We start from the raw sequence: 27811 nt of genomic DNA, 5'->3' as shown, positions 1-27811 counted from the left end.
ATATTTCCGAAGCTTTGCATGTTGTTCTTGTTTTAGCATTGTTTCCTATAGTGCAAAGCCCGCTGGTTGATGAACACCGATCATTACCTTGATGTTACTAAGATTTTGGTGGAAACCGCAATAGTTTCAAGATATAAAAGTAGCCATTATGTCTGACGTTTGTTTTGCGGTGCTGTTTCTTAGTTTTTCGCGGGAGGACATTTTTTGGAATTTCTAGGCAATCTTCAGTTTCCATATTATCTGAGTCAAAAGATTCTGACATCATATCTTCTACAGAACTACTATTCTGATTATCAATCTTATTAGTGCTTTTTTTAGGGATATTTTTCTGTTTGGTTTGAACTACGGTTTACTTCCTGTGTATCGAATGAATGGGTTCTTTGTTATTTTTATTTTTAATGACGGAATGTTGTGTGCACCGATAGATGTCTGGGTTGCAATAGATCTTGTCGATTTTACTGCACTGGCAAAAGTTGTATTTGGGCACAGTTGGAAATTTTCCACTATTTTCCTAGCTTCAGTAAACGAAATGTTTCTATTCACTTTAGTTGTCTGAACTCCTTTCTCCAGTTTCCATTTTGGACATGAACAAGAAAAAGCTCGGTGTTCACTCTTGCAGTTTATACACAACGGTACAGCGGTGCACTTATCACTATCATGACCAACCGTCGAGTACCGAGCGCACGTAAGGTTGCCACGATGGGGTGTCTTAGAGTGACCAAAACGCTCGCATTGGAAATGTTGCATCAGGTTCTTCTATTTATAATAAAATTAATGTAAAATTCCTTACCTGCTGCATCTTCAGTGTTCTCGATGCCAGGCTTCTAATAATCACGTTTTCCAGTAAGAGTTTCTATTACAATTAGCAGGCCATCTTGTCTTTTAATTATTTATTCAAAGAAAACGCTAATATACACTATTTACAAGGTAAGTGATAATTATTTTAAGACAGTACATTTTTAGTTCTGAGTCTTTACGCTCCTCCGAGCGGTTCCAATCTCGACTGCTTCTCGGAACTTAATTACAGCAAAAGTAAAGGAAGAGATGCCCGCCACCTAGTGGCAAGAATGTGACATCCTCCCACCTTTTGATTTTACCTCGATAAGATGGGAAAATCAAAACAAAATTTATGAATAATCAAACAAAAATTCAAGTACAACTTTCACAAATATGAAAAGTAACTAATGCTCTAAAATTAATACTTACAAAGAAGGATTACACATCTAAACATTTTCTGCATTACATTCATACCATATCCAGATAACATGTTCCAATTGACAACTGTTAGGACAATTAAATTTCTAAAATACTGAAAAGAAACAAAAATTAGTATAGCAATTTAAAAATATGTAAGAGGTTTTACAGTTTTACGTCCATATCTAGTTTGATAGTTCATATCACTGTAACACTTATCCGCAGAGTTTTTTGTGTTCATGGTGAAGTCACTAAACAAGTTAGGTCTATCAAGTTCGAGAGGATAAATACGTTTCACAGGTCTTAGGAGTTCACCTGTTGCAGTTTTCACTTTGACAACACGTACTTCGTTGTCTTTCCCAGGATATAGTTCTACAACACGACCTATTGGCCAATCTATTCTCTTCTTGTTGTCGCTGCCGACAAACACCAAGTCATTTTTGTTGATAGTCCAAGTAGATCGTTTAGATGGTTTTTGCACTAGGATAGCTAAATATTCATCACGAAATCTTTTGCGAAAATGTTCTCTTACGTTCTGCAAGAACTTGTATCTTTTTGTCAGATTGATGGTATCCAGGTAGTCTAAGTCTGGTACTCCGATGTCGTGCACATCTTGTAGAAACATTGAAGGAGTTAGTGCTGTAAGATCATTTGGATCTTCTGAAAGGTACGTAAGGGGTCTTGAGTTGATTACTGATTCGATATCACAAAGTATAGTCAACATTTCCTCATAAGAGACACAGGACTTGCCGAGAACATTTCTCAACATCTTCTTCACTGTTTGTACCAACCTCTCCCACCAACCGCCCCACCATGAAGCAGTTGGGGGATTAAACTTCCACTGTATTCTCATACTAGTTGAATTACATTCTATTTCTTTCCAATCTATCAATCTTAAAAGATTTTCAGTTCCAACGAAATTAGTGCCATTGTCGCTGTAAATAATACTTGGACGACCTCTTCTGGCAATAAATCTCCTTAATCCCAAGATGAACGCATTTGTTGATAAACTTTCTATCAGTGCAAGATGTATCGCGCGATAGACCGCGCAAGTAAAGAGCAAGATCCATGCCTTTTCCCCTTTTCGTAAATAAAGAGGACCGGCTACATCGACTCCGGTCACTTCAAACACCAGAGCATCTCTAACTCGATCTTCAGGAAGAAGTGCTGGAACAGTCTCTATATTCTTTGCGCTATATCTTCTACAGCGAACACACTTCATAAGAACTTTACGTACTGTTTTTCTTCCTCTCTTCTAGTAATCTTGGTCTTTAACCGAATAAGGCCATCTGAGTCAAAAAAGGTACAAAGGTTGCTAACTTTAAGTTCTTTGCCAAATGCTTCTATTTGTATTATCTTGCATATTTTCTTTTCTACAGTTTCTATTTCAGGGACTGTGAGTTCTCCTGATTGTTTAGAATCTGGTCTTCTGCAGTTGTTGATAAATCTGCATATCCAAGCAGTTATTCTTAACATTTTATGGTAAGATGAATATTTCTCAAAAAAAATGTTCTACCCTTTGCGTATTTAGTGCAGAAATGACTGATTTCCTTTTTTCTGAATTCACTATTTCCATGTCCGGTATTTCCCTTTGTATAGGCCATTCTTCCTGATTTTTCTTCAGCCAGTCGGGGCCCTCCCACCATCTAACTGCTAAAAGTTGTTTGGCGGTGGAACCTCTTGATGGAAGGTCAGCTGGATTTTTTGTTCCAGCAATATGTTTCCACGTTTTTGGATCCATCAGTTTCCTAATCTCCCTGACTCTGTTTTCCACAAAGACAGCCCAGACAATCTCTTCCCTTTGAATCCATGTCAAAACTGTTGTAGAATCCGTCCAAAAATGCGTTTCCACATTTTGCCATTGTAAACTATTTAAAACAGAAGAGCATAGTCTGGCACCTATCGTGGCAGCTATCAATTCCAGACGAGGGATCGTAATAGATTTCACGGGAGCTACCCTAGACTTCGATGCCAACAGATGAACTTCAACTCCAGAATTCGTCACAGTTCTCAAGAAAACTGCAGCAGCATACGCATTACTACTGGCATCACAGAATGTGTGAATGCTGCAGAACTTCCTATTGTCCTTGCTGGAATGTATCCAACGTAGGAGGGATATTTCTTTTAAAAGAAAAAGGCTTTTATGCCAATTCACAAAATTTTGTTTTGTACTCTCGTCAACTTCAGTATCCCAAGAAATTCCTGTTTTCCATAGGTTCTGCAACAATATTTTAGGATACAAGAGAACAGGACTCACAATACCAATAGGGTCAAATATTTTGTGTGTTACAGCGAGAATTGTTCTCTTCGTTATTATACCCATTTCAAAATCTTCTAGCCAATTCAGATTCAAAGTTAAATTATCTTTCTGACAGTTCCATAACAGACCCAATACGGGTGAAATAGTTTCCTGTTTCAGGTTATCTCCATTATGTAACCAACCTCGAAGATTAAACTTTCCTTCATTCATTATTTCTCGAGATTTTTCGATGAATTGAATCATCTCGGATTCTTTGTCAAAACTGGCAACAACGTTATCTACGTAGAAGCTACGCAAGAGTTTAGCTATTATCTCCGTATCATATGAAGAATTTTTCATGTACTTTTGTAGATGGAATTCTATAACAGCTGCCAAAAGGAAAGGACTACTCTTAACCCCAAATACTACCCTAGTATGACAAAATATTTTCGTTTTCCTTTCTTCCACATCATTCCACCAGAAAAACCGAAGCCAGTCTCTATCTTGAGGCCTTACACTGATCTGTAAGAAAGCCTTTTCAATGTCTGCTATAGCAGCAAACTTGCCTTCCCGAAATCTCAACAAAAGAGATGGAATTAGTTCTATCAAATTTGGTCCACACTCCAAACACTGATTTAGAGAAGGAGACGATTGTTTCCTCGCAGACGCATCAAACACCGGTCGAATTGGTGTTGAGCTATTTTCTTTGATCACCGGTCTATGCGGTAAATAATGTCCATAGTCAACCGCAATATTTTCTTTAACTTCTTCGATCACTCCTAAGTTACACCAGTCATTAAAAACTGCATTGTATGAAGAAAATAAATTTTGAGATAAAAGTTTCTGGGTGGTAGATTGTAGACGTTTCAACGCTAAATCCTTGTGGGTGGAGAGTGGTACATGATTCTCCGCCCACGGAAGTGCGACTTCATAACGCCCTTCTTCGTTTAGAGATACAGAATTTTCGAATTGCAATTTTGCTTGCAAATCCCTTTCCTCTCTAGCCTTTTTTGTAACTGGATCTGTTATTCCGATAACATCAAGCCTCCACAGTTCTGACAACGTGGCATCAGAAATATGTAAAGATAATGAAAGCGTGGAAAAGGAATTTTCTATTTCATAATTGTCAGTGTTCGCTTTCCCCATGACTGTCCACCCAAGTCTTGTACTTACAGCAACTAATCTTCCCCAAGGAAGAACTTCGATTTTACCTGTAAATAAATTTGCAGCAACATCTGCCCCTAACAACAAATGAATCTCTTGGGGGTTCTCCTGGAATAATCTGCAATTTCCATTTTCAAAAACATCACTGACGTAAATTCCTCTTCTTCTAAGTTCCCTAATCCAGTGTATATTTTTGATTTTAGGGACCGAAGAACATATTTTTCTTTCATCCAATACATTGATTTCGCAATTATACCGTTTATCTACGCTACCCAATTTTATTCTATAACGTTTATGTTTTTCCGAAACTTCTATGCCACCGAAAAGTCCGTGGGTTACACTTTGTTCACCTAAGCTTCTTAATTGTAACCTTTCTGCTGCATACCTGCTTATGTATGAGTTTTGACTTCCGGTGTCAATTATCGCTCGAACAAATTGGTTATTCCCTCTTCCATATATGCGAACAACTAAAGTTTGCAAATATACTTCTGAACATCCTGCTTAATTTGAAAGTACTTTATTTTCTATTTGTTCGTCTTTTTTAATTTCCGAAACCTCGACAGAAGGATTTTGTTTATTACATATAATAGTTGCATGTTGTTTTTTACAAATAGAACAAGTTATTTTTGTTCTGCAGTTTTGAGCCAAATGGTGTAATTTTAGGCATTTATAGCAAGCACATTTTCTTTTTAAAATGTCCCTTTTTTCTTGTAATGATAAGCCGGAAACGAAACTACAGTCATAAGTCTTGTGAAATTGATTACAGAAGACGCAGTTCATATTTTCCTCTCTGCATTCGGATTTTGTAAACAAATCTGTAGCGGTCGGAATCTTTGGTTTATTATGTCTATTTGAGAGACCATATGCGCTTTTCGTTGCAGGGGGGGAAGAAGACTGTCGCCGATCGGATACTTTTTGCTGTTGCGAAACCGTTGACCTTGTGCGTTCACGGGATGAAAGTTCTGCGTGTAAAAATGACATTAAATCTTTTATGTTATAATCGGTGCCAACATTTTGTGTTCTATGAAATTCAAGCGTTAATTCTGAAGGCAATAACTTCAAAATCATTGGACACAGCAAAGCGCTGTAAGATTCCGATACAACATCTAACGCTTCGAGACGTCTAATCTGCGTTTGTACTTTATCATACAAGTTACGAAATGTTTTTATGTCATTCGCATTTTTTAACGATTCAATATTCAGCAAATTATTCATGTGCGCATTAATAAGAATGTCTCTCCTTCCAAAACGGTCGTGTAAGATTTGAATTGCTGAATCATAATGTTTCGGCGATAACGGAAATCCTTGAACGCAGCTGTTCCTCCTAAATATGCTTTCAGGTAATTAAATTTGTCTACTTTGTTCAATGATTCGTTATTATGTATTGAGGACTCAAAACTATTCCAAAACGTAAGCCATTGACTACTGTTCCCATAAAATACGGGAATCGAAAGTTTTGGTAATTTAACATTAGGTGTATCTTTTATATTTTGCTGTGTGTTCGGTGCATTTAAGTCATGATTAAGTTCCTTAATCTGTTTCTTAAGCCTGAATTTCCATAACGTTATCTTCTCGCGATATTGTTCTGTAATTTCGAATTCATCTACACTCAGAATTGGTTCAACTTCCACATCGGCATTAGATAGCGTTTCGGTTTTAGCATTAAGCTGTTCTAACAATCCTTCGAGTTCATTAATACTACCTTCAGATTTATTTAATTCACTTCGATTTTCTTAAATAGTTTTGTAACGGCAGTTCTTAAGATACTTCTTTTCTTTTTTAATTTATCTACTTCAGCCATTATCTTTCTTAGATTCAAACATTTACACAAAAAATATACGTCTCATGAAAAACAAATATTTAACTCTTACTTAGAAAACAAAATTATTCTTTTGCTGAATACTTCAAGAACAAGTATTAAAATCTTCAATTTTAATATTCAGCTTTTGAATTCACTTTATTAGACCTTTTCAAAAAACCTGGCGTCCCTGTTCGGGCGCCATAAAAATGTTGCATCAGGTTCTTCTATTTACAATAAAATTAATGTAAAATTCCTTACCTGCTGCATCTTCAGTGTTCTCGACTCCAGGCTTCTAATAATCACGTTTTCCAGTAAGAGTTTCTATTACAATTAGCAGGCCATCTTGTCTTTTAATTATTTATTCAAAGAAAACGCTAATATACACTATTTACAAGGTAAGTGATAATTATTTTAAGACAGTACATTTTTAGTTCTGAGTCTTTACGCTCCTCCGAGCGGTTCCAATCTCGACTGCTTCTCGGAACTTAATTACAGCCAAAGTAAAGGAAGAGATGCCCGCCACCTAGTGGCAAGAATGTGACAGGAAACATCACATGGGGTTAGGAATATATGGTCTTAGAGGGCAGCTTAAATATCCCTCCTTAATATTCTTCGACAGATCAGGCGATTTGAAGGTCAGGATCACGTGTTTCATGTCAGTCAACTGACCTTCCTTACGCAACTTGATCTGCCTAGCACCACAGACTTTTTGGTCAGCTAACTCGGAAACAAATTCTTCTTCTGAAACATACAGAAGGTCGATTTCTGAAATCACACCTCTACAAAAATTCAGAGTTTTATGCGCTGACACAGTTATAGCTACATATCCAAGTTTGGTTTGTGACAAAAGGGAAGCAGACTGGGTTGCCGAAACAGTATCTATAAGCAAGTCTCCAGAACGGAGACACTTTATGTTCTTTAGTTCACCTATGTAAGAATGGCTATATTTGCTTATTACGAAAGGGGACATCTTTTGCAGTTCGCCAGAGGGACTCGAGACTACAAGGAAGCGTGGGGACTATCAGTAATTACTTTGGCATTTAGTAAGAAATTTATCAATTACTTCTATACTTTGGTCGTTTTCGTTTGTTTTGAGAAGAAACATTGAAGTCATCTTTAAGAAAGAAAAGATTCGGGTCCAACGGCCCCGCCCACCATGAAGCCCAACAAGGGAACACAGATTCCTGTGTTAGGACTAGCCGGACCTATACGCAAACTGAAGCCCCACAGTCAGCTTTCCCGAAAGCAGGTACTCCCAAGAGCTTATCCCAAGCCACTGACACAAGGAATACTGACCAGCCGATTGACACCCGTGAGGTGCCTTCCGTTTAGCTGAAGCAGAGGCCAAACCAGTGTGTTGGGGACAGTACCTTGCCCCTCAACTACCAGGACCCTCCTTTCCAGCGACACGGGTCTTCACGCACGGAAAACACATGGGCAGTTTTCTCGCCACTCGAAAACTAGAAACAAGAGCTGTTTTAGTTTCTCGTGACGAGCCCCAACCTCTGAAGAGGAAAACCACAAGGGAGAATGGAAGGAAAAAAGTATCAGGACAGAGGAGAGGAGAGGGAAAAGAGGAAAGAGCACTGGGGCTCCAGGATCGTGACACCTGTCTCACCAAGACGATGATCCCCTGAAGGGCTAGGGTACCTCGGGATTGCCACACCCATACTCACAAGAATGAGCCCCTGAGGGGTAAATGACAGCTTAAACAAAAACATAATTCAGATAATTCACACAGGAGAGTACAGAAAATTCTTACCACAAATAAAAACTGTTTCTTGATGTCTCAATTTTAATAGCAAATTTTATGATAATAAAATGAATATAATAATGGTAAACAAAAATGTGAAATAATGCCTCAAGAATCACAGCATATCAAATAAGAGAAAAAAATTCATAATATGTTTGTAATTGCAGAAATAATGCCTTAACAATCACAGCATATCAAATAAGAGAAAAATAATTTCATAATACATTTGTAATTTCAAGAATTTAGCTATAAATGAAAAAATATTTTTCATGTTATTACATTTATAAACATTTTCTTTTTTCAGGTTTTGCGTACGTATCTGCTCACTCAGAAGTCAAGACTGCAGAATTTGTAACGGCTACTTTATTAAAGGTTCATCATCTAAATTTTACTATGCACACTTTTGAAACATCATTTAATACAAAATCTACAAGTCATTCTCAAAATCCAGGCAAAATCTTTATTTACAGATGTAAGCTCACCGTTAGGTAAGTTTATACATTGAATGAATTACATAGGAAACATAAAACACATTAATTTTTAATTATAAACATTTTCTTTTTTCAGGTTTTGCGTACGTATCTGCTCACTCAGAAGTCAAGACTGCAGAATTTGTAACAGCTACTTTATTAAAGGTTCATCATCTAAATTTTACTATGCACACTTTTGAAACATCATTTAATACAAAATCTACAAGTCATTCTCAAAATCCAGGCAAAATCTTTATTTACAGATGTAAGCTCACCGTTAGGTAAGTTTATACATTGAATGAATTACATAGGAAACATAAAACACATTAATTTTTTTTTAAATTATTACCGTATATAACCGCGTATAAGTCGATCCCCAAACTTCTGAGAAAAATGTTCAGAAATATAAATTTGTTGCATGAGCGACAGCACTGCTGCCGATAAAACAGCATGCTGATGTACTTGATAAAATTACCTTCACACTTTAGTAAAGTTTAGTTTATTTCCATTTATTTCCCAGTGTAGGTCATTCTCTTTTATTTTACACAATTTATTGCAGGAAGTATGTGGCTCTGAAAAGAGCAGTTTCCTGTAGATTCCGCTAAATCAGACATTACGAAAAGCAGGAAAAGTAAAAAGCACGTGTACGAAATAAATAGATAGACATTCGGTATAGTTACAGTTACTGATGTGATATGGTTATCATAATCAAAGATGCCTCACATACATTGTGTAGATTGAATTGCTCTATGATGCCAGATAATGAAATGAAATGGGGGGCATTTTCTAATAAACAGAAAATTAAAAAAAAAGTGAACTAATAAATAAAATGGAAAGAAAAATACAAATTTTGTGTTTTTTCTGTATGAATGATAAATTTAATAATCAAGTTCACCAACGTGTCATCGATCGGCGGTGGCCGATCCCTTTCTTTAGGCTCTGCGTATAAGTCAACCTCCAACTTCGAAGTTTAATTTTTTTCTTAAAATTGTCGACTTATACATGGGTATATATGGTAATTAAAACTTAAAAATTATAATAGACAACAAATTAAATATAAATTTTAAAAATGAGAAGAAAATGATGCAAACCTATACGAAAGATTATAAAATATGCTCATAAAATAAAGATAAACAAAACGCATAAATAGTTTGTGCAGGGAATAAATATGATAGTCAGCTTGGCATTCTACAGTTACTATAACATAAATACTTGCAAGATCTTAAAGTAATCAAAATCTTACACACTGAAAAGTTAGTTTTCATATATGAATAGAGAGAAAAAATATTTTGCAGATCATATAGGTCTTCTGGAATATTTTTTTAAAAAATTACCAATCAATTTTTCTGGATTATAGATCATCAGTTTAAATCTGGTAAGATGGCATGCAGAAATTACAAAATTAAAAATATGAAACCGTAATTTATGAAATAAAGAACAATTATGATCTAAAGGGTATCAAAATTTACAAAAAGAAAAAGCTTAATATTTATTTGTTTACTTTATTAAACATTTCTTTCAATGTAAGTGTTTTAAGTTGCTTCGTTTTTTTATGTGATAATACATTCTCTTTAATTCTATAAACAGACTTCTTGTTCAGTTACAAAGTTCCGCTGTTCAAGTCCTATAAATGTGTGTCGAGAATACCGACTAATTTGTCAATCAAAATTTTTTCGTTTTCAACAACCTCTGTTACTTTCTTCGCTATCGGAAGCAAATTATAATGACGAGGAATTTGATTTAAATCATATCAAAAACGGAGTACATCGAGATGAAATAGTACATTTAGTAAGGAATTATAAGCCATTATAAAATAAAAACATCTGCCCTAAAGATAAGGATAGTGCTGACAGATCAACTTCCAATTCATTGTGCGCCGCCGCGTTTCTCCTCCCCCCCCCTGCCGCAGAGCATTAATTTGGTATAAGCTGATCCATAAAAGTTTGGATACTTTTCCTTTATCTGCATGCAATTTCATAAAAATCACAAGAACAAATAATATGATATAATAATTAATAATAAGGCAATGAAAAAATTAATTTAATTATAAAAAGGGTACATTCTAATTATGAAAAGATTATTTTGATTGCATTATAGATGCAATAAGCAAACAGTTTCTACCTGAAGTAAACACTAACTGACATGAGCAAAGCCCCTTCTATGTTTTTTAATAAATGTAAAAACAAATAATATGATGTAACAGTACATAATAATTTATAATAAGGCAATGAGAAAAATAATTTAATTATAAAAATGGTACATTCTAATTATAAAAAGATTATTTTGATTGCATTATAGATGCCATAGGCAAACAGTTTCTACCTGAAGTAAACACTAACTGACATGCACAATGCCCCTTCTACCCTTTTTATAATTAAATTATTTTTCTCATTGCCTTATTATAAATTATTATGTACTATTACATCATATTATTTGTTCTTATATTTGTTTGTTAAAGCAGATTGGTGATTAATTTGGATACACACAGATTATTTTGTAGTAGTTGGTGATTTAATTTGGTATTAAGCTGATCCATAAAAGTTTGGATACTTTTCATTTATCTGCATGCAGTTTCATAAAAATCACAAGAACAAATAATATGATATAATAATTAATAATAAGACAATGAGAAAAATTAATTTAATTATAAAAAGGGTACATTCTAATTATAAAAAGATTATTTTGATTGCATTATAGATGCAATAGGCAAACAGTTTCTACCTGAAGTAAACCCTCACTGACATGAGCAATGCCCCTTCTACTCTTTTTGTAATTAAATTATTTTTCTCATTGCCTTATTATAAATTATTATAGACTATTACATCATATTATTTGTTCTTATATTTCTTTTTTAAAGCATAATGAGATACGATTGCCAGATTTGCAGACAGATAAAGGAAAAATACCAAAGTTTGTAAATTTGTTAAATGACTCAGATTCAGTTTTGGTGGTAGGTTGGTCAGAAAACTCACCTGGTAACCTTATATGTGTACCAAATACCATTCGAGGTGGAGAGTGATTAATAGCAGGACATATTGCTGCTCTTAATCCTATAAGAATAGTAGGTAGGATTTCTATCCATCTGGTATTGCTGTGAACCTTTATTGCAGTTTTTAAAGTTCAGTGAAACTGCTTTACTTTCCCACTTCATTGTGGGTGATATGGAGTTGTGATTTGAGATTATGGAACCAGACACGCGAGATCTGCTAATCCAATGTTCATAAATAAAATGTTTAGGCTACCATTCCTTATGTAATGTCTGGTAAGGGAACTACTTCTGCCCAACAGGAAAAACAGTCAATAATACATATCAGACATTACATCTTACCATCAGATGGTAATAATGGACCAATCAAATTAACATGCACAACAGTGAATCTAAGATCTGATGCTTGGAACTCAGCAAATTCAGATTTTGTATTTTTCTTGACTTTGCTCTTTTGACAATTAATACAGTCTTTGTCCACTCACGAATTTATTTCTTCATATTTGGACAGATAAATTTTTCAGTTATCTGTATTACAGTTGTCCTGATACTTGGACAAACAAAATTATGATTTTTGCAAAATATTTGCTGTGTGAAATGTTTTAGGAATAGAAGTTCTGATATTGGCTGCTGAGTTGTCATACCATAATGTTTTCCAGATGGCAATGTACATGATTTAAATTTTAGGGAAGTACTGCCTGCCATTAAATGTTACAAGTCTTCATTATTTTCTTGAGCATCTGCTATTTCATCATGATCAATGACTGAGAATGCATCAATTTATGACACAGCATCTATAACTAAATTTTCTTTGCCATAAATATGATGAATACAGTCAAAAGTCTTTAATCCGGACCTCCATAATCCAGACCTCAAAGCTACAAACAGTCTGCGCATGCTAAACGCATAATGCGTTAACGTTTGCGCACATGCATTTACGCATGCGCGTTTAATGTATAATGGACGGTATAAGCTAAGCTAAAATTATCTAATTATCTATTTCAGTTAACGTTGCAGATTGCGTTGTTGCTTAATCTTTGAATTGGATCCGGCTTATTATTTTTGCAGACTGTTAGAGCAATTTTATAAAAGTAAGCTTAAACTTGAACATGTCAAATAGAATTTCCGATTCTGGAGCTGCCAAAGGATCTACAAAGCGAAAGCATGTTTTGATGTCCATTAAACAAAAAGTGGAATTGCTACAAAAAATGGATAAAAGCATGAAGAAAGTGACAGAGAGGTGATTTGTTTCTTTAACCATTCCGAAATCTGTTTATCAATTTCACTCTGCTCTGCGGGGAGGGGGGGGGGCGTCGCGGCGCGCAATGAACTGGAAGTTGATCTGTCAGCACTATCCTCATCTTCAGGGCAGATGTTTTTATTTTATTCGGCTTATAATTCCTTACTAAATGTAGTGTTTCATCTCGATATACTCCGATATCATTTAAATCAATTTCCTCGTCATTATAAATATCACGAATACACATAAAATAGTTTTCTGGTTGCAATATTCTAATTTCGACTATGCGTAATGTATGCTTTACGCATGTGCGCATTGAAAGAAATGTTCAATAAAATAAACAAATATTAAGTTTTTTTTTTTTTTTTTTTTTTTTTTTTGTAAATTTTGATACCTTTTAGATCATAACTGCTGTTTATTTCATAAATTACGATTTCATATTTTTAATTGTATAATTTCTGCATGCCATCTTACCAGATTTCAATTGATGATCGATAATCCGAAATCGGTCCCGAAGAGTCCGGATTAAAGACTTTTGACTACATCAGATGAAAATTCAGATATATACTGAAGTTGTCAATGCTTTCTCATTCTTTTATGTTTATGGATATGAAAATGGCTTGTGTATGTATCACAAACTTAATGAAGAATAAGATCAATTCATTAGCTAATAATTTGCTATGACTTAATTACACCAATTTCTGGAAATACAAGGAAATTATTCCCAGTTATACATAAAATAAACATTAAAACTACAACTTCCAACTAATTATATATCATATATTCTGGCATAGAACATGCAATTTTAATACAAAAAATTAGATCAAAATTTACAAGTGCATGTAATAGATTTAAAAATAAGGAAAAGATGAGATACAAAAATTAGATTTCTACACATATTTAAATGCTGTTTATTTAAAAGAAATGACATGTCTTATAAAATAAAAAAAAACTTTTATTTCATAAGATATATGAAAAGTTCATCATATTCGTCCTGTTATATCTTCAGGAACATCACTGAATTTTGTTTCATTTTCACCATCACTATTACTCTGCTCCATAAATAAATAATCATTTTTCGTTCCATCTAGATTATTAAATACACTACATTTTTAAATGACTTTTGATTTATGTTGGGTTCAGTTTTATTTCATGCTTTTATTTTCTACTCACTCACTGTTTTTAGACTGGCATGAAGCATTTAACCTCCTATTGTAAATGTTTTTTTCACTTTCTAGCAGCCATGTATTCTACTCTCATTTTAAATTTTCTTTGAATAATTTGTTGACTCACACATCTAAAGGCTGAATTATTGACGTTAATCAGCCTAGAATAACTGCTATGTCTGTATTACACTCTTTCAACAATTTCTTGGTATTATCCATTGGATGGGATTTAAACATGTCCCAAACTAAAATGCTTTCTGGATCCTGTAAGGTAACAGGATGCTTTTGCCAAACATTTCTTAGCCATGGTTTCATACCATTTTTGTCCATACACTCTTTCTTGTGAACACAAATGAAAATAAACTGCTGGCCACCATAAATGCAACACCCTGAAGGAAGCATGCAAATAACATGAAATTTACAACATGCATTAGCGGAGGTGAGATATGAAAATGATTAGAATTTCAGTGCAGACGCACATCACAGGCGCCTATCGCGCCACTTCAAAACACTATTTAAGGCTTGGAGTTTTCGACGATTTCAAGTTCGGCAATTGTGTTTTTCTTGTGGGTTTTTTCAAAAAAACGATCAATTATGCCTCGTAGTAAACAGTATCCTCATTTGATTAAGTATCCGAGTTCGACAGAGGAAGGATAGGGGCCTACTGAAAGTGTGGATTATCTTTCAGGGAAATTGATATTCATGTTGGACGAAACCAAACAACTGTAATGTGGATATGTGACTGTTGGATGCAGGAGATAACGATGGATCGACATGTTTGATCGCATCCACCTCAGTGCACCACTTCATGTGATGACAGGAACATTGTGTGCATGGCAGTGACAGATTGCTTAGTCACATCATGAACAACATTCAGTCTGTAATGTATCATCCAGTGTCTGCGTGTACCATTCGACGGTGTTTACAGCAGAATAGTCTGTCTGCAAGACATCCATTGCTTCGTCTACCCTTGATGCAGAACCACAGACGTCTCCGCCGCCAATGGTGCGATGAAAGAAGGATGTGGACGGCAGAATGGAATGAAATTGACGAGTCACGCTTTTGTTTGCAACACCACGATGGTTGGATTCGAGCGTGGAGACACCGTGGAAAGAGGATGCTGAACAGCTGCGTTATGCACCGCCACACTGGTTCTGTACCGGGTATTATGGTATGGGGCTATATTGGATAGAACTCTAGCACTCCTTGCATTGCCGGTACTTTAAACAGCCAGCGCTACATCTCTGAGGTGTTGGAGCCAGTTGTCCTTCCTTACCTTCAGGTCTTGCCCACAGCCATATTTCAACAGGATAATGCGCGACACACATAGCAACATTGTCCAAGGGTTCTTCGTCAGTCGCCAGATTGAACTGCTTCCCTGGCCGGCTCGCTCTCTGGATCTTTCATCGATAGAAAACATGTGGTCCATGGTTGCTGAACGATTGACCCAGATTACATCCCAAGCTGCCACACCACATCAACTTTGCAACGTGTGGAAGCTGCTTGGTCTGCTGTACCCCAAGAACACATCTAAAGTCTCTTTGAATCAATGCCGAGGCGGGTGGCAGTGGTGATCTCCAACAATGGCGGCTACTCTGGCTACTGATTGTGAAAGGAACCACACTTCACGGAAGTCTATAAATTTAATCATTTGATACTTGGTTAACATGTTATCTACTAAATAAATTTTGTAGTGATATCTCTTGTCTTTCTTGGTGTTGCAATTTGGTTGGCCAGCAGTGTACTATCTGGGAAATTACATTTCGGCAAAGTCTTTCTTTTAAAAATAACCATGGGCTTTAACTTTTTACAGTCTGCTAAACAGGAAAGCATTATGGTGTAATGAGTTTTTTGTGACCTGCTGTTCTTATGTGGACTGTTTTTGTTCCTTTCAGATCAGTTGTTTTTATTTCCTATCATAACAAACATTCCTGGAGTTTTATCCATATTTCCAATATGCAACAGTAAATATTTTTTTTTTTTTTTTTTTTTGCTTTTGTAGGTCAATAATAGGCATCTTTCAGGGTTTTTTTTTAAAAGAAAAGGAAGATTGTCACACAGCGAATATACCTAAAAATTAAAAATTGTACTCTGAACTTACAGGTGCGCGGTATATGTCAGAATATACGGTACATCAATTTTACATTTAGACATATTTAAAGAAATACTGTCAAGAAGCTATCTACTATTTAGAAAACATTAATGACACTGATATACATTCACTGATCCCGATAAGTATTTTCTATTAGTTTTCAATGACAGATGTCCAGAAGAAATCCAAGATGCTTTAAAAATAATAATAATAATAAATTTAAAAAAAAAAAAAAAGGTTCCTCGACGTTCCAGATAATTTTAAAGGTCTTTTGCTTAAATTTTAAAATATTTTTTTACTGTTATTATTATAAATTTTCCTGAAAAATATTACTTGAATCTTGTATTCTTCTTGAGGTAAGCAGTCAACAAGATCCACACAGCCTAGTAAGCATCCAGTTGGATAACTATCAGGAAAAGCACAATTGCCTATTAAATAGATCATATTTATTATTGTGAGATTTATTTAATAAAAATTTTAAACATTTTAAAAGTACAATACATTTTTATTGCATTATATATTTATTAAAAATATAATTCATATTAAAAGCAGAAACACATACAGGAAGGATGACATGACACAATTTAAGCATCAGAACTCTCAAATTCTATTGTTACAAGACAGATGTAACTAGATCACATGTATTAGACTTCTACGAGAAGAAATGCTTTCAAGAAAACAGGAGTTTCGCTAAAGTCTATATCCAAAATATACTTAATTGTGAAAATAAACTACATTAAACTTTAACAGAATGCAGTTTTTATTACAAGATTTACTAACACTTAAAACAACAGAAATGTTTCTGAATATAACAGAGAAAAAAATAATAATTCTGTTGAAAAATGGTGTAAAAATTCAAAAAATAATAATTTCCGTACTCAACTGTCACACTCTATTGCAGGTCTGAATTTTGAAATCTAACAAAATTCAAACTTAAATATAAATAATTTCAAATTAAAAAACTCAATACATTTTGAGACAGAAACCCATGCAATCTCATCTCTTTCATTTTGAAAAAATATTTTAAAAGATAAAAACCTCAGTCTCTAAAAATCAAAAAAGACATCTCTCACAATATGCTTTTTATCATCTACAAAATATAGTTGTGATAGCAGAACATGCATAAAATCCTATGCAATAAATAGAAATAAGTATACAAAGAAGCTGCTGGCAGTCTTTGTAGCACAAGGACATATCAGTTATCTTTCAAATTCTACAAATACAAAATCTGCCTAGGAAACAAATATCAGCTATTTAAAAATATAATTTTTAATAGCAAAAAAAATTATGAATGTAATATTTGTTATTTGAACAAGCAACAACTTCCTTACTGGCTACAAACAGAATGCCTGCCCTTTGTAATACTACTCAGTCTTTTAATAACAATGCATATCCTTAGCATAATTAATAAATCTTCTTGAAATTATAAATTATTATAAAACTCTGCTATGGAATTTTTCTTTAACTCTCTTACGTTTTTATTAGTCTGTTCAAAAATAACAATAAAATTTTATAGCTATATGCATACTACAATTATTTATATGCACTCTACAACCCTTTACATCTGGAGTTATCAACCTTTTTTTGCCCCATGCACCCCTTTTCACCATTCCCCCCTCCCCCCCAAAAAAAGAGAGGGAAAGAAAGGAAAAAAGAAAGAAAAATATATATACAATTAATTTAAATTTAGATTACTTTGTAGCATGTTTTTTCAGTCAAACAAGAAGTACAAGAAATTTTGATAAATACTAGAACTTAAATAAAATTAGTTTCTCACATTCATAAAGTAAAACTAAATAAAATAAATCATACTTCAATTAATAAAATGTTTAATAGCATGCCTAATTGTTCAATGATAAACCTGCAACTGTTTTTTCCTGACTAGTTCTTGAATACGTGGAAGAGTGCCCGAAGGGGCACAATGCAAGTCACTTTCAACCGACAAATCTACTTTACTGCGTCGCTTTCATTTGCAACAGAGATGAAATTCCAGATTTGCAGAGATATATCGACATGAATGGAAGAATTGCATGCACTCTGGTTATGATTTGCACATCAAAAGCCCAAATTCTCAGACTGACTTCTTTTTAAATATGTCTTTTTCTCAAATTTATATTGGAAAACACCAAGACTTTTTCAACTGATAATTTGAATAGATTTCAAACTAAGTCCAACTATTTGTCAGAAAGTTTAGGAAAATATCCTCTAAATTCGTTTTGCCATGCTGTCAAACTTCATTTTTTGCTAATTCTGAATCTACCTGAACATTAGCACTGGTAACATGAAATGATAACAAATTTTCAAACATAACAGCACTTTTCGTGTTAGCTTTTCTCTTCCAGTTTTCTAGTTTATTCATAAAAGCTTTTAAAGAATAAATTAATTTTATGATGTTTGTATTTCTTCCTTGCATATGAAAATTCAATTTATTCAGCTCCTCAAAAATAGCAAAAAAATAAACTCCATTACTCTCGTCCAGCCCATAAATTATACATTTCCTTAATTTTCAAAAAATTATTTAAGTTCCATTCTAAGCTCAAACACTTGCTCAATTACATTTACTTTTGAAAGAAAAAGATATCCATCTGAGAAAGAAGCAAATGTTAATCTGCATCCAAATCAATCATAACTGCTTGAAAATTTATGCACTCAGAGCTCCACCCTTGATAAAATTCATAATTTAAACTGTTTGATCAAAAACCATCCCTAATGGAGCTAGGAGAGTTTATGAAGCTAGTGCTTGGCGATGGATCATATAGAGAATGCCTTTCACTTTTGGGAGACAGTTTTTTCTCTTGAAATCCAGATTTTGTGCCCAACATATCTAGTATTTGAAACGTGCAGCACTCGTATACATTATCCCGCAAGAGATTTTCTGACTCACAGAAAGATTAAATCTTTAAAAATATTTGAGGCTGTAGTGGTTGTTTTTAGAAGAGAAGAATTTATAACTAAGTTGATTCATTGAGTCGTACTAAAAATAAGCCAAATGCTGCAGGCTTAATCTCCTGCATAACTTGATCTTTGATATCAACTGCCATGTCACTGTTCCACACAGTATGATGTACTATCATATGTTCCCTTTCGAACAGTACTCTTTTATAGTGAAACTGTCACAAGTTTTTCCTCCATTCGTTTCTCCGGATGATTTCCATCATTTTGAGAGCACGGGATTTGATCAAAGTTTCCAATTGTAAGCGATTTCTTCTGCTTTGTTATCTCCAGTGCCAACCCACAGAAAGCTTCAATAATCTTGTGGGCCCCCCCCCCTTGTAATGCTCCTGCTGATTCTAATTTCGTCTTAAAAGCATTTTCATGCATCTCCAAAAAAAAGGGGGGGCCTTATTTTTGTGTTGAAGATGAACATTCTGCAAATGTTGCCCAAGCTTGGTTGGTTTCCAGGAATCATTTGTCAAAATCTTGCTGAAAATAACACATGGAGGTTTTTCTTCTCTATGAACTGTAATGGATGTGAAACCATACTGAATATATAAATCAACATATGTTCTTGTTTTGACTGTCAACAAATATAGAGTTTACAAAGTAAATGTATGAGTGGACAAAAGTCATATTCCAGAACTAATGAATCAAACTGTGGCCTTCGAGAACAAGACCTTACAGCTTAGCGATGTAAAGCGTGTGACGTAAGCACAAAGAGTGCGCCCCTTCTTTGGGGGCAAGGGCAGCACTGGGTCAAAGGTTATTTTTAGTCACCATTGCTGCGAGAGAAGAGGTTAAACTGCAATTATTGACCTAAAATTTTGGTATGTACCATGATTTTTTTTTTTTTTTTTTTTTTTGCCGTTGGCTATGTTAAATTTTAGCTTTTTTGGCAATTTGTGGGTTGTTCCAGAAACAGTACAATGTCTTACATGTGTTCAGTGTCACAATGTGATAGAAATTATCTGGACTTAAAGTACATGTTTCTGCTTTTCCTAATGATGCAGATCTGAAAGAAAAGTGATACATTCAATAAAAGAAAAGACTTTATTCCAACTAAAAAAAGCAGGGTGAGCTTTCATTACTATTACTTCATTGATATTTAAAGAAAAATTAAATAGACTAAATATTCTATGTTTCATATGTCTGTTTTTAAAACCAAAATGATTTCCATTGAAAAGCTAGTGTAAAAGTACAAAAGTAAACAATAACTAGTGTAAAATGCAAAAGTAAACATTAAATCATTGCTAATGTAAATAAGGTACAATAAGTTTTGTTTCCTGTAATTTGTCTCAAAGTGAATTGTATAATTTTGTTAAGAAATGCATTTTGCTTCATAAACTACATGTAGATATTGTAATGGTCAATTAAGTGCATAATACTATAAGGTTATTTAATGCATACAAAATTTTGTTTCATATATTGCAGAAATGCATGTGCATTGTGATTATATATCAATCATATAGAATTAAATGTTCACTATAAAGAAATTTTCAGGAGAATACACAGAACTGGAACTTAAAATAGCATTTGTAATATCTAATTTATTTCAGTTTTATTTTATAAGTGCTTGTCATTATAGTTTTAAAAATTTTAAAGTAATAATGTTTCTCATTTAAAAACTCAAATTTGTTTGTTTATAATATTTTAAAGGGGCACATTACCCTTTCAACTTTTTTGTCATATTTTCAAATTTATTGTGAAAATTATAATTAATACTATATTTTTTAAAAAATCTTTAAATAAACTTTTCAAAAATATTTTTTTTAAAGTTACACCAGTTGCTTATAAAATTTAGAATTATTTTTTAAAATATTCAATTTTAAAAAATTTGCTATTACTTTTTTTATATTAAACTTCATACATTAGCAAAATGCTAAATTTTTGAAGAGCTATAGAGTATATGGTGTTTCAAATAGATGCAGTAGAATAAACAATTAAAAAAAGGAAGTGTTTCTGCAAGGGATGTCCGGTATCCTATATTGTCATTGCACTTTCTTGATATGATATAGGCTCTACCACATTACTTCGGTAACGAGATGTAAGATAAGAACCTCAGCTAACTACCTCACAAATTCAAAATTTAAAGCATAATTCTGCAGTGGGTTCCAACTCAGACATAGTTACTTTTGATCTAGAGAACTTGGAAATTAATTATTATGTTCATAAATTCTAATGCAGACATATCAAGATTTCACTAAAGATTAATACAGAATAATAAGAATTCATATCTGAATTAAAAATTTATTTAATAAAGACAGTAGGCAAAACTAAAGCAAAATGATTTTCTGCGAAAGTTTAAAAATAGATCTTTGGTTTTTATTCTATGAGAATATGGATGACTGCAAGTTTAATAATTATTTTAATGATAACAGATGTATTTACATAATACCATTTGACTTGTCAGTTTAAAACAATACTGACATTAAAAATTGTCATTAAAAATTAAATTTTAATGTATTTATATCGATAAATGAATAATGAAATATGCCTTTTTAATATTTAGTTTAATAAAAGATCTTTTACACTGAATTTTGTTTTAAAAAATAAATGTAATAATCGAAAATGCTCATTCTTTTATTTATTGTCATACTGAAGAAAATTATGTACTACTTAAAAAAGTCTGTAAGAAAAAGTTGGTTGTTGTAAAATTCTCTTTTTATTCATAGTTTTCATGCTTATATATAAATGAAAAATAATCTGCAATGTTTTGCTTGTAGTTCTAAAGTTTAACATTTTCATGTTGTGCATAGGTGTTGGAAAGTTTATCCAAACTATAGAAAATAAAATGAGATTAAAATAAATAATTATTGATCACCCTGGTAAAAATTTTTATCAAGCATTAAGAAAAATAAGCTCAGATATTTGAAGTTTTAAAAGCATAATATAAAATAAATGTTAAGATAGTATTATTAATATTACTCTCCTATTCAATTTACATCAGAATAACATAAAATTAGCTTCTACTGATAAATAAGCATGTTCTGGGTTGACTTGCTGTAAAAGGGAGAAGAGAGGTTTCTTCGCAATACTCATGGTGACATTACTAGAAAGCTGGATGGCCTTGTTTCTCAATGGCCACGATCAAACTGCTCACTTCCTGGACTGATTTTTTTCAACTGTAGTTTTGAGATTTCCTTTCTGCATAGAATTAACAATAAAATTCTGGAAAAAAAAAAAACGCTCACAAAATTTTTAAATAATGAAAACTAACCTCCCTTTTGTTAAAGATTACATTATTTTATTATTATAATTTGTATCTTGTCACTACTGTAAAGCACAACGAAAAAATATCTAACACCAGAACTACCAGCACTATAAAATGTACAATGTAAAAATACTTAACACTAAAAATTTAATAAAATATACTGGTCTACCATAAAACTAAGTTCTGATTTATAAATATAGTTTTAGTTAAATTTCCTGATGAGAAGTAGTTTCTTTTCTCAATACATATCTGTCCTGCTCTTGAAAAGATCAATTTGCAGGGCACAAGTAGCTTGGCTGCATTATCGTTTTAGAATAAGCTCACAAAATGGGATATATTAGTTTTGTGGACTCCCAACATAATAAGGTATCATTACTTCTAAGTAAATAATCCCCCTTATAAATGTTTATTTAATTCCACTTTTGCAGCAGATCCCGAGCCCTGTGTCCCTAGAAGTTTGCTGATAGTTTCATTTTCTATTTCCATATGGAAGAGTTCTCCCTATATATATTACAACTTGATTTGGCTGCTGATATTATGGCATCTGATATTAAGTTTTCATTATTACTACAACATTATTGTAGCATTCTGGGTATTTTAGATCACCAGCAAAACCCTGTTTTTTTTTTTAACATGAGGATTCATGAAAGTTGCCTGTATCACTAGCTCTTTGTTAGAAGTAAACCTAAACCCTTTTGACAACCCTTTCAGTACATCATTAATTAACAACTCTATTTTTTTATAACAACCTCAGCCCACCAGCGGCCGAGCGGTAAAGTCGCTGAACACTGGTAGTTCGGTCCGAGGTTCGAATCCCGCGAACGGGCTGGCTGCATGGGTGTTTTCGTGGTTTTCCCCATGTGTAACGTGTATACGAGCCAGTTTCCCTTAGAAAGTCCTCCATGAAGGCATCCCTCTCCTTAGGCAGATAGCCCTAGTGTGCTTTGCCATAATTAAATACACCAAATTATAACAACCTCATGACTTTATTTCTGTCCTTGTACGCTTTCATCTGATTTGTCATTAATTAAACTAAAAATGCCTCTTTTGGAAAGAGAAATGGCTAGTTCTGATAACACTTCTTATGTTACCTCACTGAAAACTTTTAAAACTTCTGTCGCCTTTTTCATAATATTCCAATCTTGATCTAACAAAATTAATTATTTTTCACCTAATATAGCAAAAGAAGAAATTATAGGTTCTTTGTTTATAAATTTTTTTTTTAACATAAATGATGTTAAAAAGAGAACACCAAGTAGGTACATCTTGTTTCAATTTGAGTTTATCTTTCTTTAAAGTCTCCTGCATTTCAGCAAGTTTTCTTAAAGAGAATGAACATTTTTTAAAACACAGTACAAAGTCCATAAACCGGATTCGTCGGAACTACGGCAATTCCGGATTAGGGGTTTTTCTGGATTATAGATCATCAATTTAAATCTGGTAAAATGGCATGCAGAAATTATACAAAAATATGAAACCGTAATTTATGAAATAAGGAGCAATTATGATCTAAAGGGTATCAAAATTTACAAAAAAAAAAAGCTTAATATTTATTTATTTACTTTAGTAAACATTTCTATCAATGTAAGTTGTCTAAGTTGCTTCGTTTTTTGTGCTAATACTTTCTCTTTAATTCTATAAACAGACATAATTTCTTGTTCAAAGTTCCACTGTTCAAGTCCTGTAGTTGCTGTGTTGAGAATACCGACTAACTTGTCAACCAAAATTTTTTCGTTTTCAATAACGTTCTCTGTTACTTTCTTCACTATTGGAAGCGCACATGGGTAAATGCTTTACTGACTTTACGTACATGCGTAGTGGATGCGCGCATCAAACGTGCATGTGTAATCGCTTTACGCGGATGCATAAACACATTACGCGCATGCGTAAGTTTGTGGCTTTGAGGTCTGGATTATAGATCATTCCGGATAATGGACGTCTAGATTACAGACTTTGTACTGTATATCATTATCTGTTTAACTATGTACCCAGTTTTCTGTTCATATTTGAAGCATTGCCAGTGACTACTGTTGTAATTTTTAAATATATAACAGATTTTCTTACAGCAGTACTGATCCAACTGGAAATATTTGTCACAGCATGCCATCTTCGAATTGTGAGTAATCAATAGATATGATTTTAATTTCGCCTATAACATGCACTGTAAACACATTAAAACTAAGGTTATAAAAATCTGTCCACCAATCCAAAGTCTAATTCTAAGTACAAATTCATTATAAAAACTGGACAATAACAAATTTGATAAATTTTTTGACTTGGCAAATTATAATTCTGGGAAAACATGTGAATGAATTTAAATTCCACAACTTCAGCTATAGAAAACAGATGGTATAATTTTTCAAAAGCTGCATGTCCAATGATTTATCTTCTCCTGCTTAATGCGATCAGCTTTCTTACATTCATGAATTTACTTATAGACTGTTGTAAAGTGATCAGGGGTAAAGAAAAGCTAGATTAAGATCCAAATTCAGAGCGACAGTCAAATCTTGGATGGAAGTCTTCAGCTAAGTTGGATGTTAAAGAAGAAGCCAAAGCCAACACTTGAGATTGATAAGAAAGGATTTTGCTAACTTCTGCTCCAGTTTGATTGCCAGCTGACTGATGCCATGGGTGGCTTCTTAAACATGACCATTCAAATGCACTGTTATATTTGTTGTTCTCTTTAAATGCGGAAAATATTAGTATTTTCCTTTTTTACCTCGTTAGGCAAATTGACACCAAATATCACTCAAGGTTCTTCTATACGGTAGTGTCGACATTTTGTTCTGCAACCTTAAAAAAATACATTAGATGGAAAAAATGATGTTTATAAACATACACTGACAAGACAAAACATTATAACGATCCTCACACTTCTCAGTGAACTCATCTGGATAATGTGGAGGGCATGTAATTAAGCGGGAATGGTACTCAACTGCTGCTGAAGAAGGTAAGGAATCATTCTTGCACTTACTTTTGTAAGTTATGAGAAAGGCTGCTGATCTAAGAGAATTTAATAGAAGGCAGATTGCAATGACCGAAAACTCAGAACGAGTATCTCCAAAACTGCACAACTGGTAGGTTGCTTGCGATCTGATATTGTTAGCTTTTATACAAAGTCAATAAATGACAGTGAAATCAGTAGACACCAAGGTGTTGAATGTCCACATGGCATCAAAGAAAAAAGACATTGGAGACTGTCCCGCTTCGTACAGCAAAAAGACTGTGGCTCAGCTGACAGCCCAATATAATGCAGATCTAAGTGCAAGTGTTTCACAATACACAGTTCAGCAGACGCTGTTTGATACGGGACTGAGCAGATGTACCTGCTCAGTACTGTTATGTGCCTCTGTTGACCATGCATCATAGTCAACTACGGGGCACGGGAACATTGAGACTGGACTATGGATAAGTAGAAGACAGATTTTTGCACCATTTTTTTGGGGGGGATGGATGGAAAGAAGTGCAAAAGAATGCTTCCTATTCTAGGATTGCACAACTAGAAAATTTTTATGCTTGAAATGTGGAACATGTTGTTGATAAGAATTTAACAGATTGTAAGAAATGGTGTGTAGTTGGGAGAATGGCCTGCCAGATATTGACATAGGTCTCTAAAAATCTGAAAGTAGCCAAAAGTGCCAAGTGAAGAATTGGAAACTGTTTTAAGACACTGGTGATACTAACAGACAATGAGGTCAAGGTTAAAATATTCCACAACAGGCTCTTAGGAATGTTAATTGCTATTTGACAACAACTGCTAAAAGAAATAGACAACTAATGGCAGTCCGAATTGAAAGCCATTGGAGCTATAGGAATTTGAATAACTGACAAGCTACACAAAAGGTTGCAGTGGTGCAGAGATCACGGTAGCATAAGTATTATGGTGTAGAGAATTTTTATGTATAGATGGTGCTAGCTGCAGATAAAGTTTGATCAATGTGAAAAAAACCTCTGGTCTGTAATGACAGGATCACAAGTGCTTGACCAGTGTTTTGTAACTGTGTTTGAATTCAAGCTTTATGAATGTAATCATGACTCATTTATTCATGAATTCTGCAGCTATTATGAAAGAACCCACTCCAAAAAGATTTTGCAAGAGTTCAACATTTTTATGCCCATGACTGAGAGCCTGAAGTAAGCTTTATTTTTTTTCATTATGGTGATTGAATTTTTAAGGAAAAAACGAGGTGTGTTTCAAAACTTATGACTAAACTTAAAATAGAAACCGTTCTTTAAAACAAACAGTTGAGAATAAAAGGAAAAAAAAACTAATGAACTAAATGAATTAAAAAAATAACTGTCCTATAAAAATGCTATGTTAAAAGTTTTAAATATTAGCATAGAGTCAAGCAATAAGCAAAAAGAGCCTGAAACCAAAATAATACGAAGCAAAGAATATGCGGAAAAATAATTAAAAAGAAATTGAAAGTCTTTAGTATTTGAAAGAAAAATCTAAATCAGATGAAAGCGTAAATACTAACTTGGATAAACAGGAAAGTAACACAAATAACATATTTCTCAATTAAAATTATTGAAGCTTCTGATATTAAGTAGCTTAAAGTATTACAGTTATGAAAGCATTTGGCTTTATTTTTGGAGTAAAAATTCCATTCATGAAAACAAAAGTTTATCTGATGCTGAAAAATTTTCATACCTGAAAAGTTTGTTTAAGGGAATTGCACTATATGCAATTAAAGGATTTGCTCTAATGAGTGAAAATTACAATAAAAAGATCACTTTGCTAAAAGAACATTTCAGAAGAAACAACATCATAATTAACAAGCATATGAAGAAGCTACTAAGCACAGATCCAGTAAGCATGTGAGTGATATAGCTTTTCAGAAATTATACAATGAAGTAGAAACTAATATTTGATCCCTAGAAACTTTACATGTAGTTACAGGAAGCTATGGTCATTTATTGTGTCCAATTTTAATGAAACTAGTTCCAGAAGAGATACTCGTAGAATACAACAGGAAAAGGAAATCAGAAACGGAATATGATGTTTTAAAATTAATTGAATTCTTAAAAATGGAGATGGAATGTCACGAAGCTTCCAGCTTATTACACAATATGAAGAAATCTAAAAATATAATGATTTTTGCAATTATTTTAAGACTGAAATAAATAAAAAAACTGTTTCAGCATATAGTCAACTGACAGCTGCATTTTCAACCAGTGTAAAATTTAACTGTGTTTCTGTGTTGCGAACCACAATTCATTTCAATGCAAAGTTCTTTTGCCTGCTAAAAAATGAAGCAAGCTATAAATCGGTCATTGTTCTAAGCTACCAAAAAAATCACATTTGAGTGCTAATTGTAGGTCAAAATTAAATTCATGCAGAAAATGTATGCTTTGAAAAAATAAATTTTCAAATCAAAAGTTCACCAAATGAAAGTGTTACGAAAAAAGAGAATGAGAGTACATCCTAAATTACAGTTTCATCTCTGTCACACTGCAAGCAAGAGAATAAATTCAATTTCACTACAAACATGCCTCGTGAGAAATGTAACAACTTGTAGATAAAAAATTATCAGAGTATTATTTGATAATGCTTC

General features: G+C 33.4%; 1 protein-coding gene across 2 annotated transcripts in view; it reads right to left on the bottom strand.

The window, feature by feature from the left end:
• The window catches only part of LOC118185838 (activating signal cointegrator 1), a 106685-nt gene that overhangs the window by 7650 nt on the left and 71224 nt on the right, over positions 1-27811 (bottom strand). Inside the window, exon 1 of one of the 2 annotated variants that reach the window (XR_015043025.1) lies at positions 1207-5465. Coding sequence is in view for 1 of the 2 variants with exons in the window: in XM_035355757.2 (XP_035211648.1) it covers positions 16439-16533 (95 nt within the window). In the remaining variant the exon portion in view is untranslated. Of the gene's footprint in view, positions 1-1206; positions 5466-16438; positions 16534-27811 lie in introns of those variants that run through there. The other variant, XM_035355757.2, reaches the window with a different exon arrangement.

This window comes from Stegodyphus dumicola, chromosome 9 (genome assembly GCF_044657685.1).
Source record: "Stegodyphus dumicola isolate Sdum_Otavi_A_Nest chromosome 9, ASM4465768v1".
Lineage (NCBI taxonomy): Eukaryota > Metazoa > Arthropoda > Arachnida > Araneae > Eresidae > Stegodyphus > Stegodyphus dumicola.
Note: the sequence above shows the minus strand (reverse complement) of the source record. Positions and strands in the feature narration are given on the sequence as shown.